Source organism: Phaethon lepturus, unplaced genomic scaffold (assembly GCF_000687285.1).
Source record: "Phaethon lepturus isolate BGI_N335 unplaced genomic scaffold, ASM68728v1 scaffold24377, whole genome shotgun sequence".
Lineage (NCBI taxonomy): Eukaryota > Metazoa > Chordata > Aves > Phaethontiformes > Phaethontidae > Phaethon > Phaethon lepturus.
This window is the reverse complement of record NW_010554371.1, coordinates 1-13,965: the sequence shown is the minus strand read 5'-3', so window position 1 is coordinate 13,965 and position 13,965 is coordinate 1. Positions and strand designations below refer to the sequence as shown.

Below are 13,965 nucleotides of genomic sequence, written 5' to 3'. Positions count from 1 at the left end.
GCTCGGGGAAAACGCGCCTCCCCTCGGGAGTTCCGGCTTCGAGCAGGAGCTGGGGACAGCCTTTTTCTTAATGCAGCACCAGAAGTAGCGTGAAGCACTTGCTCGCTTATAAAGGTACGTACCAGGGAGTACTCTCGATGTTTTCCCCTCTCCGCTGCTTAATTCAGTGCCATGCAGCCGTTGGGTTGATGGTTGGACTTTATGATCTTAAAGGTCTTTTCCAACCTTAACGATTCTGTGATTCTCCCAGCAGGTTCAGGATGGGTAGGGCAGGGGCTGTGGCAGGGAGACCATAAGTTGTTAAACCAACCTGAAAGGTGGAAAAGTCAGAAGAGCTTCCTGGCCTGCGACCCTCCCCATTTCAGACCAACCAGAAGCCTCATACACATACTCCAAGCAAAAGCCCACCAACTGTCCATGAGCAACAAGGCTCAGCAAATTGAATTGGACAAAGGAAGACCCAAAGGAAAACATGACAGTCTCCCTTTGATTGCTTCATGTTCATTATCACTCAGTAACCCTAAGGTTATTCCACCTGGCTCCAGCCGCTACCGCAGAGCAGCGCAGACTGCCCTAGCTCTGCGCCCCAGGCAGCCAGCCTGCACTAGCCATGCTTCAAGTGTCTCTGGGTGTTTGAGCAACTGGCTGGTACCTGCAATGTGGCTCACACCTGAAGACAGATCAAGCTGTCAACTCAGTGTCCAGTTAGGCTAGCCAGTGCAGGCAGTGAATCGCAGAAGGATCCAGCTGGCCAGGTGCCTGCTTTGAGACCCCACATTTGGGTGTTTCAACTGGCAGATGGCTCCTGTTTGTTCGTAAGTTGTCATGGTCATGCTCAAAACCAGGGTAGAGATCCACTGCCTGCAAAAAGTATACATGCACAAAATGTAGTTCTCAAGGGGCACAGAATGCTTGGTTCTCCTGCAAGTCCTTAAAGTACAGGGCATAAACCCATTTACCTCTTTTAAAAAATAAATCACAAATACATTGCACATAAAAAATGCTGTGATTTATTTTTTAAAAAATACTTCCCCCATCTCAATTTAGAAATATGCATCCAAACTCATTTCTCTCCCCATTAGTTGAGGACCTGGTTTCAGTATTGCTTTTAACTGCACAGCACTGGCTCAAATAAAGTTTTAGTAAATGCTTTGGTTGAAGAGGCCCTCTTGCTTTTCACAGAAGCAAATAAGGAACAAGCAAAGAAAGCATACAAATTCCACATTTTTATGGTTCATATTTGGCAGGAGCAGGTAGCATGGTTCTTTCCTCTGACTCAGAAGAGTCTTCACAATCTGGCGAAAGGCCTTCATTCAGAGCAGCATCTGACACTGCAGTAACAACAGGAGGCAGCTGTGCTGAGAAGTAGGCCTTCAGATAAAGCCAAGGTAGCAGCCTTGTTCAGCATCAGAACATTTGACAAACTCATCTGAACACTTCCTATATAAACATTTGGAGTCTCCAACTTCTACCACTTTCTGAATTAATATAAACAGCTGAAGGTCCATTTCCATCTCTTGATAAGCTTTCAAAAATATATTAAGCTAGTACATACCTGGCAGAAGTCTCCTGTATGTACTAGCTTAATATATTTAAATAAGCTCAAGATGGGCTTGTTATTTCAACATTTATGGGCTGTGTGCATTTTCAGTTCCATTCACCTCCCTGTATTTTAAAATCTTCATGTATGGAGTGTGTGGCAAATTCAGGTAAAAAAGCATTTTTCTGTTCTTTGAGTAAGAAAGTTCAAGTCTAACCTTCAAATGACAAGACTAAACCATCTGGCAGTAACAAGCTGTTGCTTTCTCCTTTGAATCACACAAATTCAGCTGTTGCTGTTAGTGTATTCCACTAGCATTCAACACTAAAATGCTTATTTCCAAACTTGCTACCCTTTTGTATGAAAAACCACCCTGAAGTCCACTAGCTTTACCTACATCTTAACATTTGTTAGTGAAACACTTAACTAGTCTAACCAAAGCCTGTAATAAAAGGTTGCTATTTTGTACAACAGTTTGGTAAACTCATTTATTTTAAATTAAATCTTTGTTGCACATACGGGATAAGGAATCAAAGGACAATTGGTGGGAAATAAAATGAGACAGGCTTCCAATACAGAGAATAACCCTTTTTGCCTTTTGCAACACAGTTTAAATACATCCATTACACCATATCTATGAAAAGAACCATTCATCAGACTTGGTTTGACTATATCAAGACTTTTAGAATTCTATTGTGCTAATGCAGTTCATTGGGTAATCTATAGCCGCCTTCAAAAAACAAAACTGTGCAAGTGAAGACTAACACCTAAACACTTTGAAGATCACAGATGCCAAGAATTCTTCATTTCAACTGAAGTTCAGAACTTGAGTAGCGGGGAATCCAGGTTTTCTTTGTTTACATCAGGACTCAGAGTGATAAGAGGCGAACTCAAATCAATTAGCTGAAAGAAAAACAATAAAATATAGCTATTGTAGTCAGCTGTTGTTATATATATTATAGCTATATATATATATTATAGTTATAGCAATTATATATTGCAATAACTACTAGCAATAATAACCTCTATTAACACAGTCTTCAAGTGTTTTTTTTTCTTTAGGATTCCTTTTAGTATCCAGAAGACAGGTACAAGCATCATACTCAAGCTTTTAGGTTCAGGTTTTTAAACATGTAGCTCATTCTTCAACAAGCACAAGCTTTTCACAAGGTGGTTACTGCCCATACTCACCTTAAAAACCTAAAAAGCTTTTTCTAAGTTTTGCTACTATGCACATTCAAGTGACACTGTCATCCAGGCAGGGCAGAGCACTTCTGAACTCCTCTGAACATGCCCCCAGATGTCAGACTTCTGTGATCCTCTTTTGAGATACTTTGAAGGACCTGATACTAAATTGATCCAAGCTACACCTAATGTTGTCAAAGGCCACATCCTCATAGTTACCACCATTCACCTGAAAATATCTAAAGGCATTTACCTTCAAGCCACGTGTACAAAAACCACTTGCCCAGAAATACTTGTCCATTGGTATCTACTCTAAATTTGACATCTTTCAACTAAGGAGGGGATTAGGAAAGAAGTTAAACAAGAGACAGCCTTGCTTTTTTACTGAAAACGAGCTGCTGCTGCCAAGAACTGAAGCTTTGCAAGAGGAAAAACAAGAGTGAGCATGCCTACTGTACTGAAGGCCAGCATTCACCTCCTGCTTCAGTTTCATTCTTTAACAACCACTTTAAGCATTAAGTTCTTTCTCCATCCTTCTCCTTTTCCTATTTGCAGATTGCTCACTGAGCTGTAGTTTAGAGCACATTGTTTGATTTTAAACATTATGTTCTTTTTACTTAAGAGCACCTTAGTATGTAGTATCATATTGAACATATTGAGCCAATATTAAAGAACTCTTACAGTATTGTGGAGCTGCTCTGCAGACAAGTATATGCAGCCAGTTGACATTTTCCTGCTCGCATGTTTGCGCCAGAAGAATTGAATATAACTTACCTTTACCTGCCCTGAGAATGTAGGCTTTAGAGGCGTAATCTTATTCACTTCAGGAGTATTGGAAAGGTCAATCAGAGGTCTACTTTCACATTCCAAAGCGTGTGGGAAAGATTTATCTACTCCAATATCTACCAGTAAGGCCTTAAAAAAAGAAAGATAGTTCAGGTTTCCCCCCCCCACTCTGTTCTCCATGCTTCCTTTATAAACATTTAAGTAGTCAATTTAGCTTATACAGCTGTAATAATCACAGGACAGGCTTAATTTACAGGTTGGGTATTTTTCATGCAGGATTGTTCACACACAGAATAAAAACCTCAGCTCTTGCTCTGCCAATGGCTAGCATCACAAATAGGGAAAATGCAGTGAGACAAAGCAAAATTGCTTCTTGGGGCATAAAACAATTTTTCATTTAAAAGCAGAGTTAAGCCAAATTTAAAACAGAAGAGTAATAACTTTTAATATTTAAATGACTCTACTACAATTATTGTGCAGTGTTACTTAGCCATATAAACTGTTCTGTAGTTATACTTTTGTCCTGTTTAAGTACTCTATACATGTGCTAAATAATTCTATAACAGATACTGTGTGTCATAAAGTAAGCTAACAAGGAAAATACTGATGCAATAACATCAAATAATTCATCTACAGATATTCTGCACCTGAGTATTTGTAAATCAATAGCCACTTTGACAGGTTAATATTTCAGAACTACCAGTTCAGTCCTTTTTCCTTAATGCCCGTGGAGTGCCAGCTTTCAACATGAACCCAGCAGAGTCTTCTGAGCAGGGAAAAGTGTTCACTGGACTAAGTACATGACACTTAACTAAGTTTACTGATACCTTGGTTTTGGGATTTAATACTTTCTCATTGTATGCAGATTTGCACTGTTGTTAGGTGATTGAATTTAGCTACAGCAGTGCATTTTTTCTATTGTGCGGGTTTTTTTTTTTCTTCCCCAAAAGAGCTTTATGGCTGCAATAGGAACTGCTCTTTGACACTGCTTTTTTAAACAAATGCACAGGATTTCACAACATTTACCCAGAATTGGAAATTTAATATGAAATCTGCATGTATTTGACCATTCAGCTTTGAGATGGGAATAAACTTAGTAGAAACACCAAACAGCTACTCAGTGCTAAAAATAGGCACTAGAGAGTGCACATGCTTCCAGTTAATCCATTTTAACCTCGTGTACTGAAGTAGTTTTCTTACTTGCCCTCATCTTGAAATAAATTTTTTTCAAGCAGCTTACTTCGTAGTTCTGTGGAAAAATGTATTATCACTTCTTACCTCAGTTTGTTTCTCTTCAGCCAGCTGATTTTGTACTTCAGCCTCTTTTAGTTTGTTTTCTACTATTTCTGGAGCAGTTTTTTCTGGCGAGAAGTTAAGTGCAAGAGGTAGCACAGGTGGAGGAGATATATCATCTTCTGAAGAAGATATCTGTGTCTTACTCTCCTTTCTCTGTTTAGAACTACGGAGAAAGAACATTGGCAATGGAGTCCTTTAATCAGCATGAACTAAAGGGAGACAAGCCAATGCCCTAACCTCATTTGCTCCTTTTTTACACCAAGTTTTAATGACCGGAAGGCTTCCCATATTTTCATTTAAAAGTATGCTAGTTACCTGCAAAATACAAGATAGTGATGTTGCGATAAATTTATAACCTACTCATGCGAAAAAAAAAAGAGCTAATGACTTCAGGATGATGAAGTTTTAATCTTCAGTTGACATATACATGTAGCCTAAACTTCACACACAGGATTTTGGTTTTTAGACTTTGAATAAACAACTAGCAAACAAGTACTGATATTGCATATCACTGAGCAACCCACTTCAGTCCCTGCTGAGAAGTACTGACACCAGCTGGAAGACCAGGGGTTGTAATCTGATTAGTATGATAAAGTCACTGCAGAGAGAGTAATTGTTTCCTTGAGAGAAAAGGCTATTTTGGACATTTAGCCTAAGTAGCATGACATATAGGAAGAGTTTTCTAGCCATGATTCATTCCTGCTTTAATACTATTAATCACCAACCGTGAAGCAAGCCTACATACACATATACGGCTCTTGTGAGAAGATGTTGGACTGATAATATGAAGATGGCAACATTATTTTCACAGACATAATTAACAGTGTAGGATTCACCCATTCTGCAATTACTTCAAATGAAATATTGGTAAACCTGCTCAGAAACTGAAGTTCAGTCAACTAAATCCTTGGCTTTTTGACTGATGCTTTAACAAAATGTAATTTTACAGAAGCGTTGGCAGTGGCATAAAACAAAGTGAAGACTAATATGTATTTTAACCAGCTACTTCCCTTTATCAGAAGGAAATAGCAAAATAATGCCAAGACCATGCCTGTTTTCAGTCAGAGCATCAGATACAAGTCTCAAGTTGTCTGCTAGCTCAAGAATAATAACTTCCTGTTAGAGATTATAATTCTTTAATGTTAGATATTGACTCATCTCAGTAAAGCTTATAGTATTTTACTAGTCACAAGTTCTAAGTCTTCATTAGGCTCAAATGCTTTATTCTAATATTTAGCAGAGGTCCTTGAAACCTGAAAGGCATCATTAAAATTCATTTAGAGACAGCTTGCCTACAATACTCATTTCATATGTGGAGGTTTCGGTCTTACCCAGCTGTAAGAGTCTTTTTGGTAGAAAAGCTGGAACTTGGGCGAGAAAATGCCATTCTTGGTGCAGTTTTAGGAGTCACTGCTGGAAATCCTGAGATACGACGAACAGGTGTAGGTAAGCCAGACCGTTTCAGACTGGCAGGAGTCATGGAGACTGACCTCTCAGGAAAATAAGAATTTTGAAAGGTCCCATCTTCTGAGGCTTTCACAGGAGTGCTGATTGCCATGGCACTAAAAAAGGAACATGCATTAGTCAAAAGCTTCTAGAAACAGTTTTATTCAAACTATTCTACCAAACAGAAATCAGTTTCTCTTTGGTAATGGAGTGGTAATCATCATAAAGTTGATAATCACAGCATAGTAAGGGCTTCACTTCAAAAGAATTTTTATGAATGACTCTAGTCTACTTAGCACTGCAAAGAAACCCCTCCTCTTCTGAAGGCGGGGCAGGGGGTGGTGGGGAGTGGTTTATTTGGTTTAGTTTGGGTTTTTGTTTGTTTGGGGTTTGGTTTTTTTTTTTTTTAAATCAGTTCCAATAGGCATTAATACAGCTAATTGGGAGGGTCTCAAGGGACTAGACAATGAAGTTAGAACTTCTAAATATTGTTGCATCACCTAACTGTGTTGCATTTTAAGACGTATACCTCAGTACCTGCAATTTTCAGTTAAGACCTACCTCCCAAGTGTGCCACAAAATGTTAATCCAAGAGATGGTGTTGCATTTGGTGCTGATTTGTTTGGTGGTGTATCTAAAAAGAAAAGTGCTGTTAATTGCTATTCACATTATTTTTTTTTTTTAATAACAGATACCTTTCAGTTAAAATACTAATTCCTTCCAAGAGGTGGACAGAAATGTAATGAAATAAATGATAAGCATTCAAGCTAACATTTGCTTTTAATAGCCAAGCTAGAAGACAGGTCATGCAAATTATGTGCTTACCTCCAGTCTTTACTGGAACCTTAGTCTGACTTGTAGGAACAGAAAAAACTCTAGCCTTGGGCTTTGGACACAGGCTTCCTTTTGTTGCACTTCCATCTTTATTCTGCTGACATAGCTTCTGCAGACTGGGAACAGAGCTCAGCCTCTGAATTCCGCTGCCTACAGCCTCAGATGATGTTGCAGAAACTGAAGATTTAGCCAAGCTTACAGTACTAGATATTTTGGGAGTACTAGCTGATCTTTCTTGCATCCTGGATTTCTCAGTATTGGCAGCCTGCAGAGATGACACTCTGGTAGGTCTGACAAGGGCCAGCCTACTTGATGAAAGCTTAGAGCCATTCACACTAGCTTTTGAAGACATGCTTGATTTTCCTGAAATAGAAAGTTAAGTTATACTTCTGAATCATTGCTGATTGCTAAGTTTTTGACTAAGCAGAATAATTACACTCACACAGGAAAGAAAAACAGCAATTTACAGCATTTAAATTAATGTTCAAACAACTCAAGTTTAAGGAGAACACATACAACCACTGAAAACTTACTCCCTGAATTCTCCAGCAATTTTGTCCATTAGAAAGTCTCCTCAACAAGTTCCTGAATTACTGCAATCAAGTCAAAGAATATTCTTCAAGGAATGCCAAAACAGCTTGCAGATTTAAGTTACATTTTCAATATTTTCTCCCAGTGTAGCTGGCTCTGTTCCTTAAGCAGGCATTCAAGAAGGTAATAGTTCAAGTTACACTGATTAACACCATGGGCTGAACTACCCCTAAGCGCTTTTCTCAGTTTTCTGTACTGTTCCTACTTTTAGTCTGTAGGTTACTTTCATTAATAGGATGAATCTTGACTGGACACTTCTATTGTTTAAAATAATTCTTATTAAGCTTTAACTTTTACTGATATATTATTATCCATTCAGAAACAAAGTACAAAATAAAAATTTGCAGTAACTTGGTATCTTGATAGATCTACAAGAACTGTGGTGCTTACATCTGTCAGTATTTTTAGGAGGCTATTTTCCTGATCCTTTCATGCCTACTGAAAGGGTCAAATTGATGTCCTCTTTATAGTATAAACTTCTTGGTTGCATTCAGTTATCTCCCCAGATGTTTTTTTCAATCTGCTTGAGTAAAGCTCATCCTTTTATTAGGCTTACAGAAACTCGGAACTTGGAACTAGGCCTTCCACCTTCCTTCTGTATTTCAGTTGTTTGGTGTTGGCTTTTTTTTTCATTCAAGTTCGAGAAGCCTACAGCATTCAGAAGCTCATGTACTTGGCTAAAATGGAGAAGATCATGTACAAAAAAACGTTTCCTGAGGCATTGCTTACTTTCTAGTTGTGTCAGACCCTTGCATGTAGGCATCAGGCTTATATGAATCTAGTTTTTACAAATTATAGAAGTTTAAGATTTATCTTTAGTCCACAGGGATTTATTGGGCTAGCCTACAAAATTTTATTCTCCATTCAAAACATTTCTTACTGCTTCTGTGTACTGGACACCATTAAAACATATCCAAACCCACATTCCAAGACATACTACTTCAAAATTGATTTGTGGCACAAATCTGCAGTAAGAGTGATTACCATTTTTTCCTATGGGAGAAATGGGTAAACTTGAATTCAGACTTGAGTTCATGCTGGAAACTGATGACGAAGAAGATGAAGTAGTCTTTCTTGTGAGACCACTGCCAACACCAGGAGGTTTCAGATGTGTTATCTTCTTTAAGTCAGGCTTAATCAGAGAATATATTTTATTCAAAAGCAAAAAAACTATTTAACACATTATTTTGCCATCCATTTTCCTGGTATTACAGCTTTTTATTTGTAAATTTTAGAGAAGCTCCTTCCTCAGATTACAGTTTAAAAACTTAACTTTCTTAGAAACAGTTCATGATATCTGGGTTATTATACAGAACTGGAACATCACATCTAGGAGGTGGACTGTTACTCTTATTCCTGACACAAACCTGAGAATGGGCTTAAAGGGATTAAAGAATAAAAGGAGTAACCCCAGGCACCCAGCATGTGCTGGGTACCAACCATCTGGAAAGCAGCTTTTGCAGAAAAGGCCCTTGAGAGTGCTGGTAGACATGTTTAACACGAGCCAGCAATGTGCCCTCGTGGCAAAGAATGCCAACAGTATCCCAGGCTGCATGAGAAGTGTTGCCAGCAGATGGAGGGAGGTGATCCTTCCCCTCTGCTCACCACTGGGGAGGCCAGACCTGAAGGTCTGTGTCCAGTTCCAGGCTCCCCAGTATGAGAGCAATTTGGAGCTACTGGAAAGAGTCCAGCAAAGGGCCACCAAGATGACTAAGGGACTGGAGCATCTCCTGTCTGAGGAAAGGTTTAGAGAGCTGGGACTGTTCACCCTAGAGAAAAGGCAGCTCAAGGTGGATCTCATCAATATATACAAATATCTGAAAAGACAGCTTCCAGTGGCACCAAGTGACAGGACCAGAGGCAGTGGGCACAGACTGATGCACAGGAAGTTCTACTCTGAACATCAGGAAACACTTTTTTTACTCTAAGTGTCACTGAGCACTGGCACAGGTTGCCAGGAGAGGTTGAGTCTCCATCCTTGGAGATATTCAAAAGCCATCTGTGTGGACACAGTCTTGGGCAACTGACTCTAGGTGGCCCTGCTTGAGCAGGGGGTTAGACCAGATGACCTTAAGAGGTCCTTCCAATATCAGACATGCTGTGATTCAGTGAAGTGACATGCAGCATGCAAGTAGGTGTTCTAAAGCTTCAAAATAACTGCTGACAGCTGTATATATTCTACCTTCATACAAGTTACAGCAACTTTTCATATGGTGTGGTTATGGATATGACACATGAAAACTGTTTCTTATACAAAATTGCTGATCACTTACCTGCAGCTAGTGCTTTAAAAACAAAGGTAATGCTTGTTAATCCAACACATTTATAGTTGCTTTTAAGTGTGTTGTGTTATAAACTTAAACGTGTGTTATAAACACATTCAAGAACAGCAATTACAGAAGTGAGACTACTTTCCCTTAAATCATTATACACAACAATATAGCTTTAGAGTAGAAAGTAAGCTATATTCAGGTTTTTTATTTTTATTAGAACATGACAAAAATTGTTTCCATATTAAGAATGCTTGCTGTTACCTTACTTGGTGCAGGAAGGGCTTTTTTGTCTTGCGCTGAGGAACTGCCACTGAATGAAGACTCGAAGACATCTGAAGCAGCACTAGATTTATCAGAAATTAGATCTTCAGATGATCCCAAGCTGTTCAAGTCTCTTTTCGTAGAAATACTAGTAGGTTTTCCTGGTTTGAGCTGCAAATTTCAATACAACATTCTGAAAGCTTCTAGTGTTTCTAGAAACTACTATAAAGGTTTTTACACAAATGGATTTTGTTAAGAAACCAAGACAACAGTCAAAAAAGAAGCCTTTGAGCCCAGTCCAGTCATTAGTCTTTAGACTAATATAGCTTAAAGTTAGTCTAGTGAGTGTATTTGCCAAGTACCAGAACACGCTTGAACCCAGATATTGGGCATCAACCTAAGGACAGCTCTGCAACAAAAATTCATCAGCACAAATTTCATATAGTCACGTTCACCTACATACTGTAACAGCTGTTCCTTACAACTATGAGATCTCCATTTAATTCATATTCTTCTGCTTTACTCTAGCTGTCCAAAAGATAAGACATTACAGTAGTAGATTGCATCACCCAAACTGTCTGTTCAGACAGTGAGTTAGAACTTGGCTACTTAAAGGATTAAGACTGTGCCTTCTCTTATAGCACCCAAAATCAAGAAGAGACTTACACCACAAAGGAATCAAAGGGTCCCCTATTTTCTATAGGTGATGGCTCCCAAGGAGCCTAAGGAGGCTGGAGCCTAAGCCATAGGGTGTACAGCAATAAAAGCTAGAGGATATTTTATCTAGAGACTGGGATTTATGCACACAAGGTCACTAACAGAACTCTTTCCTTGCTATCCTAGAATACATTTTCAGTCAGTCACATAGCCACATCCTAAATGTAATACCATTAATCAGTGCTTTTCATGATTGACACAAGTTGTGGACATAGCCAGAGCTAAAAGATTTTCCTGTCCAATCAAAATAATTGTGGGGCTTTTCCCCCCTCCCCCATTGGCAAGGGTTAACAGTAAACAAAGCCATTGTTGCACATTAAGCCATTAAGAACAGTGCCGTAATTTTACCAGCAACAAAACAGTGTTTAAATAGGAGCCAGCAATGACTGTACTCACAAAACCAGCATGCAATGGAAAAGAAATTGGCCTGCAGATACTCTTTGTCATAATAAACAAACTAGTTGGCTACTATACTATAGTACCTGTCCTGACTTTTCTTTTATTATATATAATAATGTTCCCACCTAAGGATCTTATGAGGTAGAGATTAAAGATCAAAAGATTAAAGTTCACTTTTAAAAATAAAAGCTTGTACACACTTTAAACGTTCCTAAAACATACAAAGGTCATGTTTAAAGAAAACATGGTTGCCCAGAAGCCGTTTTTACCTTTTCAATAGTCAACAAACTGCTTTGTCCAAGAGTCAATGAAGGTTTTGCCATTAGCAGTTTGCCAGTTGCCTTCATATTTCTTTCCTTAGTTTTATGTTCTTGTGTCAGAGGTGAACTGGCAATTTTTGTAGGAGATACACAGATTTTAACAGGGCTTCTGTTTGGAGGAGTATGAAAAGCATGTGTTTTGTCATCTAACAAAAGTTTATCTGATTCCTTCTGAAAACAAGGTGGTAGCTGACATGCTGGGCTATCCCACACGGAGTATGTCTCCCTTTTAACAGCCCTAGGACTCTTCTCTATATTTTGGTTTCTCAGTATTTTCAATTTTGATTTTGAGTCCTCCACAAATTTTTCTATAATCTTGTTTTCCCGTTCCTCTGATTGGCTTATTTTAATCTGTTCATTCTTGCTTCCAGTCTCTATTTGCAGTGCTAATAAATGAGCTTCTTTGAAAATTTCCACAAATTTCTCTCCTGTAAGTGGGCTCCACATGAGTTTATCATCACAAGCAGGCACACTCTCTTTTTCAGCACTTTGTTCAGCTTCAATATTGACAGCAATACATTTTTCTTTGTGTCCCAAAGGTCCAACAAAAACTTCATCTTCATTTCCACTACGAAGAAAAATAAGTCAGCCCAGCACCTTATATGTGTCCATTTTAAAGGTATATTTACCTGCAGACCCTTCACTTACCTTGCTGGAGAGAGTGAAAGGTCAAAATCAAACTTTTCATCAGTCAGAAGAGGAAAGTCTGAAACTATAACAACAATAATTTTGTCAGAGTGGGGTTTTTCAATAAAAATGATTGCATTATGCTTTGACAGTTTGGTGAAGATGATGTCAGATGGCAAAGAAAGTTTTAGCTACCAAGCTTAAATAATTAAGAATAATAAAAACCTGGTTTAGGTCAAAGAAATTGAAGGTACAGCTGTGAATATGATCATAACTCTGATAGATGCCCAAATATAATGCAAGATCTCAATGCTAATTTCTAAGCATCCATAACAGGAACATGGGATCTGGCTGTGGGAAAAGGTATCAGCAGCCTCCAATCAAAAAAAGTGAGACTATATAATCTAGAGCTATACAACAATGATGTTGTCCTATCAGTGAGATATTTTCCAGTTCAGACTACCACAGAACAGTAACAGGAGCCAGTGAGAAAGATTAATCTTCCTGTTAGCTAATATATACACCAAATATTAACTGAATCCACGGCAGACAAAAAAGGAAAACAGAGTAGCTAAGATTAGATATGTAGAAGAGAGATTGATGGCATCATGTTGCTACTACACATGCTCTAGCACCACTGCTCCACAAGCTCTTGAGGAGGCTTCTGAGACTGGCAACAGCAGCCCATGCAAGTAAAAAAATACACAGGACAAGATATAAAGCAGGTACAGGCGGTCTACTGATCTGAACTGTCTTGACTTTTAATAAAGGATACACCAGGTAGAGAATATCCCAACATGTTCTCCACGTACCATTGCTCATGCAAATACCCAGTTTTTCTTCAATCACGTGATTTGAGCAACATGCTGACGTTTCTTTTGCTTCCTCCATAGTGTCTGGAAAATACAGGATTCGCTATGCAGTGGGTTTAAAAAACAACAATAAGGCCACAGAATTTTATGATACTGCCAAATTAGCAAGGATGTAAGCATTCCCTTTGAAGACTCTTATATTTTAGGAACAGCCATACAAACGTGGTTTATGAGATGACACACATCTCACCATCCTCTCTTGAAACATGGTATTAAATTATCTGAGACTATGCATATGCGAAGTGTCGCAACCTCTGTAAAAAGCCTTCAAATACAGCAGTGATACCTAGGATTTCTGAAATTCCTTACCACAAACTCCTTTGTGTTCAGCCACTAAACTCCTTATATGAATACCGCTGCGATGGGCAGCACTGCTAGACAATTGCAGCAGAACACTGCCACCCCACAGGCTGGAAAAACATTTTTTACGGTACTAATTTGAGACTGACATAACCGAGACTCAGTACATCTCTGCTCCGCAGAGGAAATGCACGCTGGGCTTAAGACAGGGCCTTTCACTTGCGGACAGAAACTCATGAAATACGATCTTCCTGTCGGCAACGGTCGACTCGTCCCTACCTTAACACAACCCGTTCGGCCCTTACCGAGGTTAGGCAGGAGGCCCTCGGGAAGAGCACTGCATGCGCTGCGGCCAGACCGAAGGGATTAACGCCCAGCACGGACCTACCAGGACTGGTCCCTCACAGGGCAGCCCAGCAGAGCCCACCAGAGCCGAGGGGACCCCCTCCATACCTCCCTCCCAGGGGAGGAGAAACTGCCCGGCGTGCGCGGAGCCACTCACACCCACACGGACCTCA

The 13,965-nt window shown here is 39.3% G+C and overlaps 1 protein-coding gene across 1 annotated transcript; it reads right to left on the bottom strand.

Moving 5' to 3' along the window:
- Positions 1–2,359: 2,359 nt before the first annotated feature.
- Positions 2,360–13,166, bottom strand: GTSE1 (G-2 and S-phase expressed 1). The gene is made up of 11 exons (XM_010291845.1): positions 13,088–13,166; positions 12,297–12,360; positions 11,598–12,216; positions 10,213–10,383; positions 8,663–8,810; positions 7,079–7,450; positions 6,815–6,887; positions 6,139–6,369; positions 4,790–4,970; positions 3,500–3,640; positions 2,360–2,443 (listed from the first exon to the last, which is right to left on the bottom strand). Exons 1-11 carry the CDS (start codon positions 13,164–13,166, stop codon positions 2,360–2,362), a joined length of 2,163 nt encoding a protein of 720 aa, XP_010290147.1.
- Between the last annotated feature and the right edge of the window lie 799 nt (positions 13,167–13,965).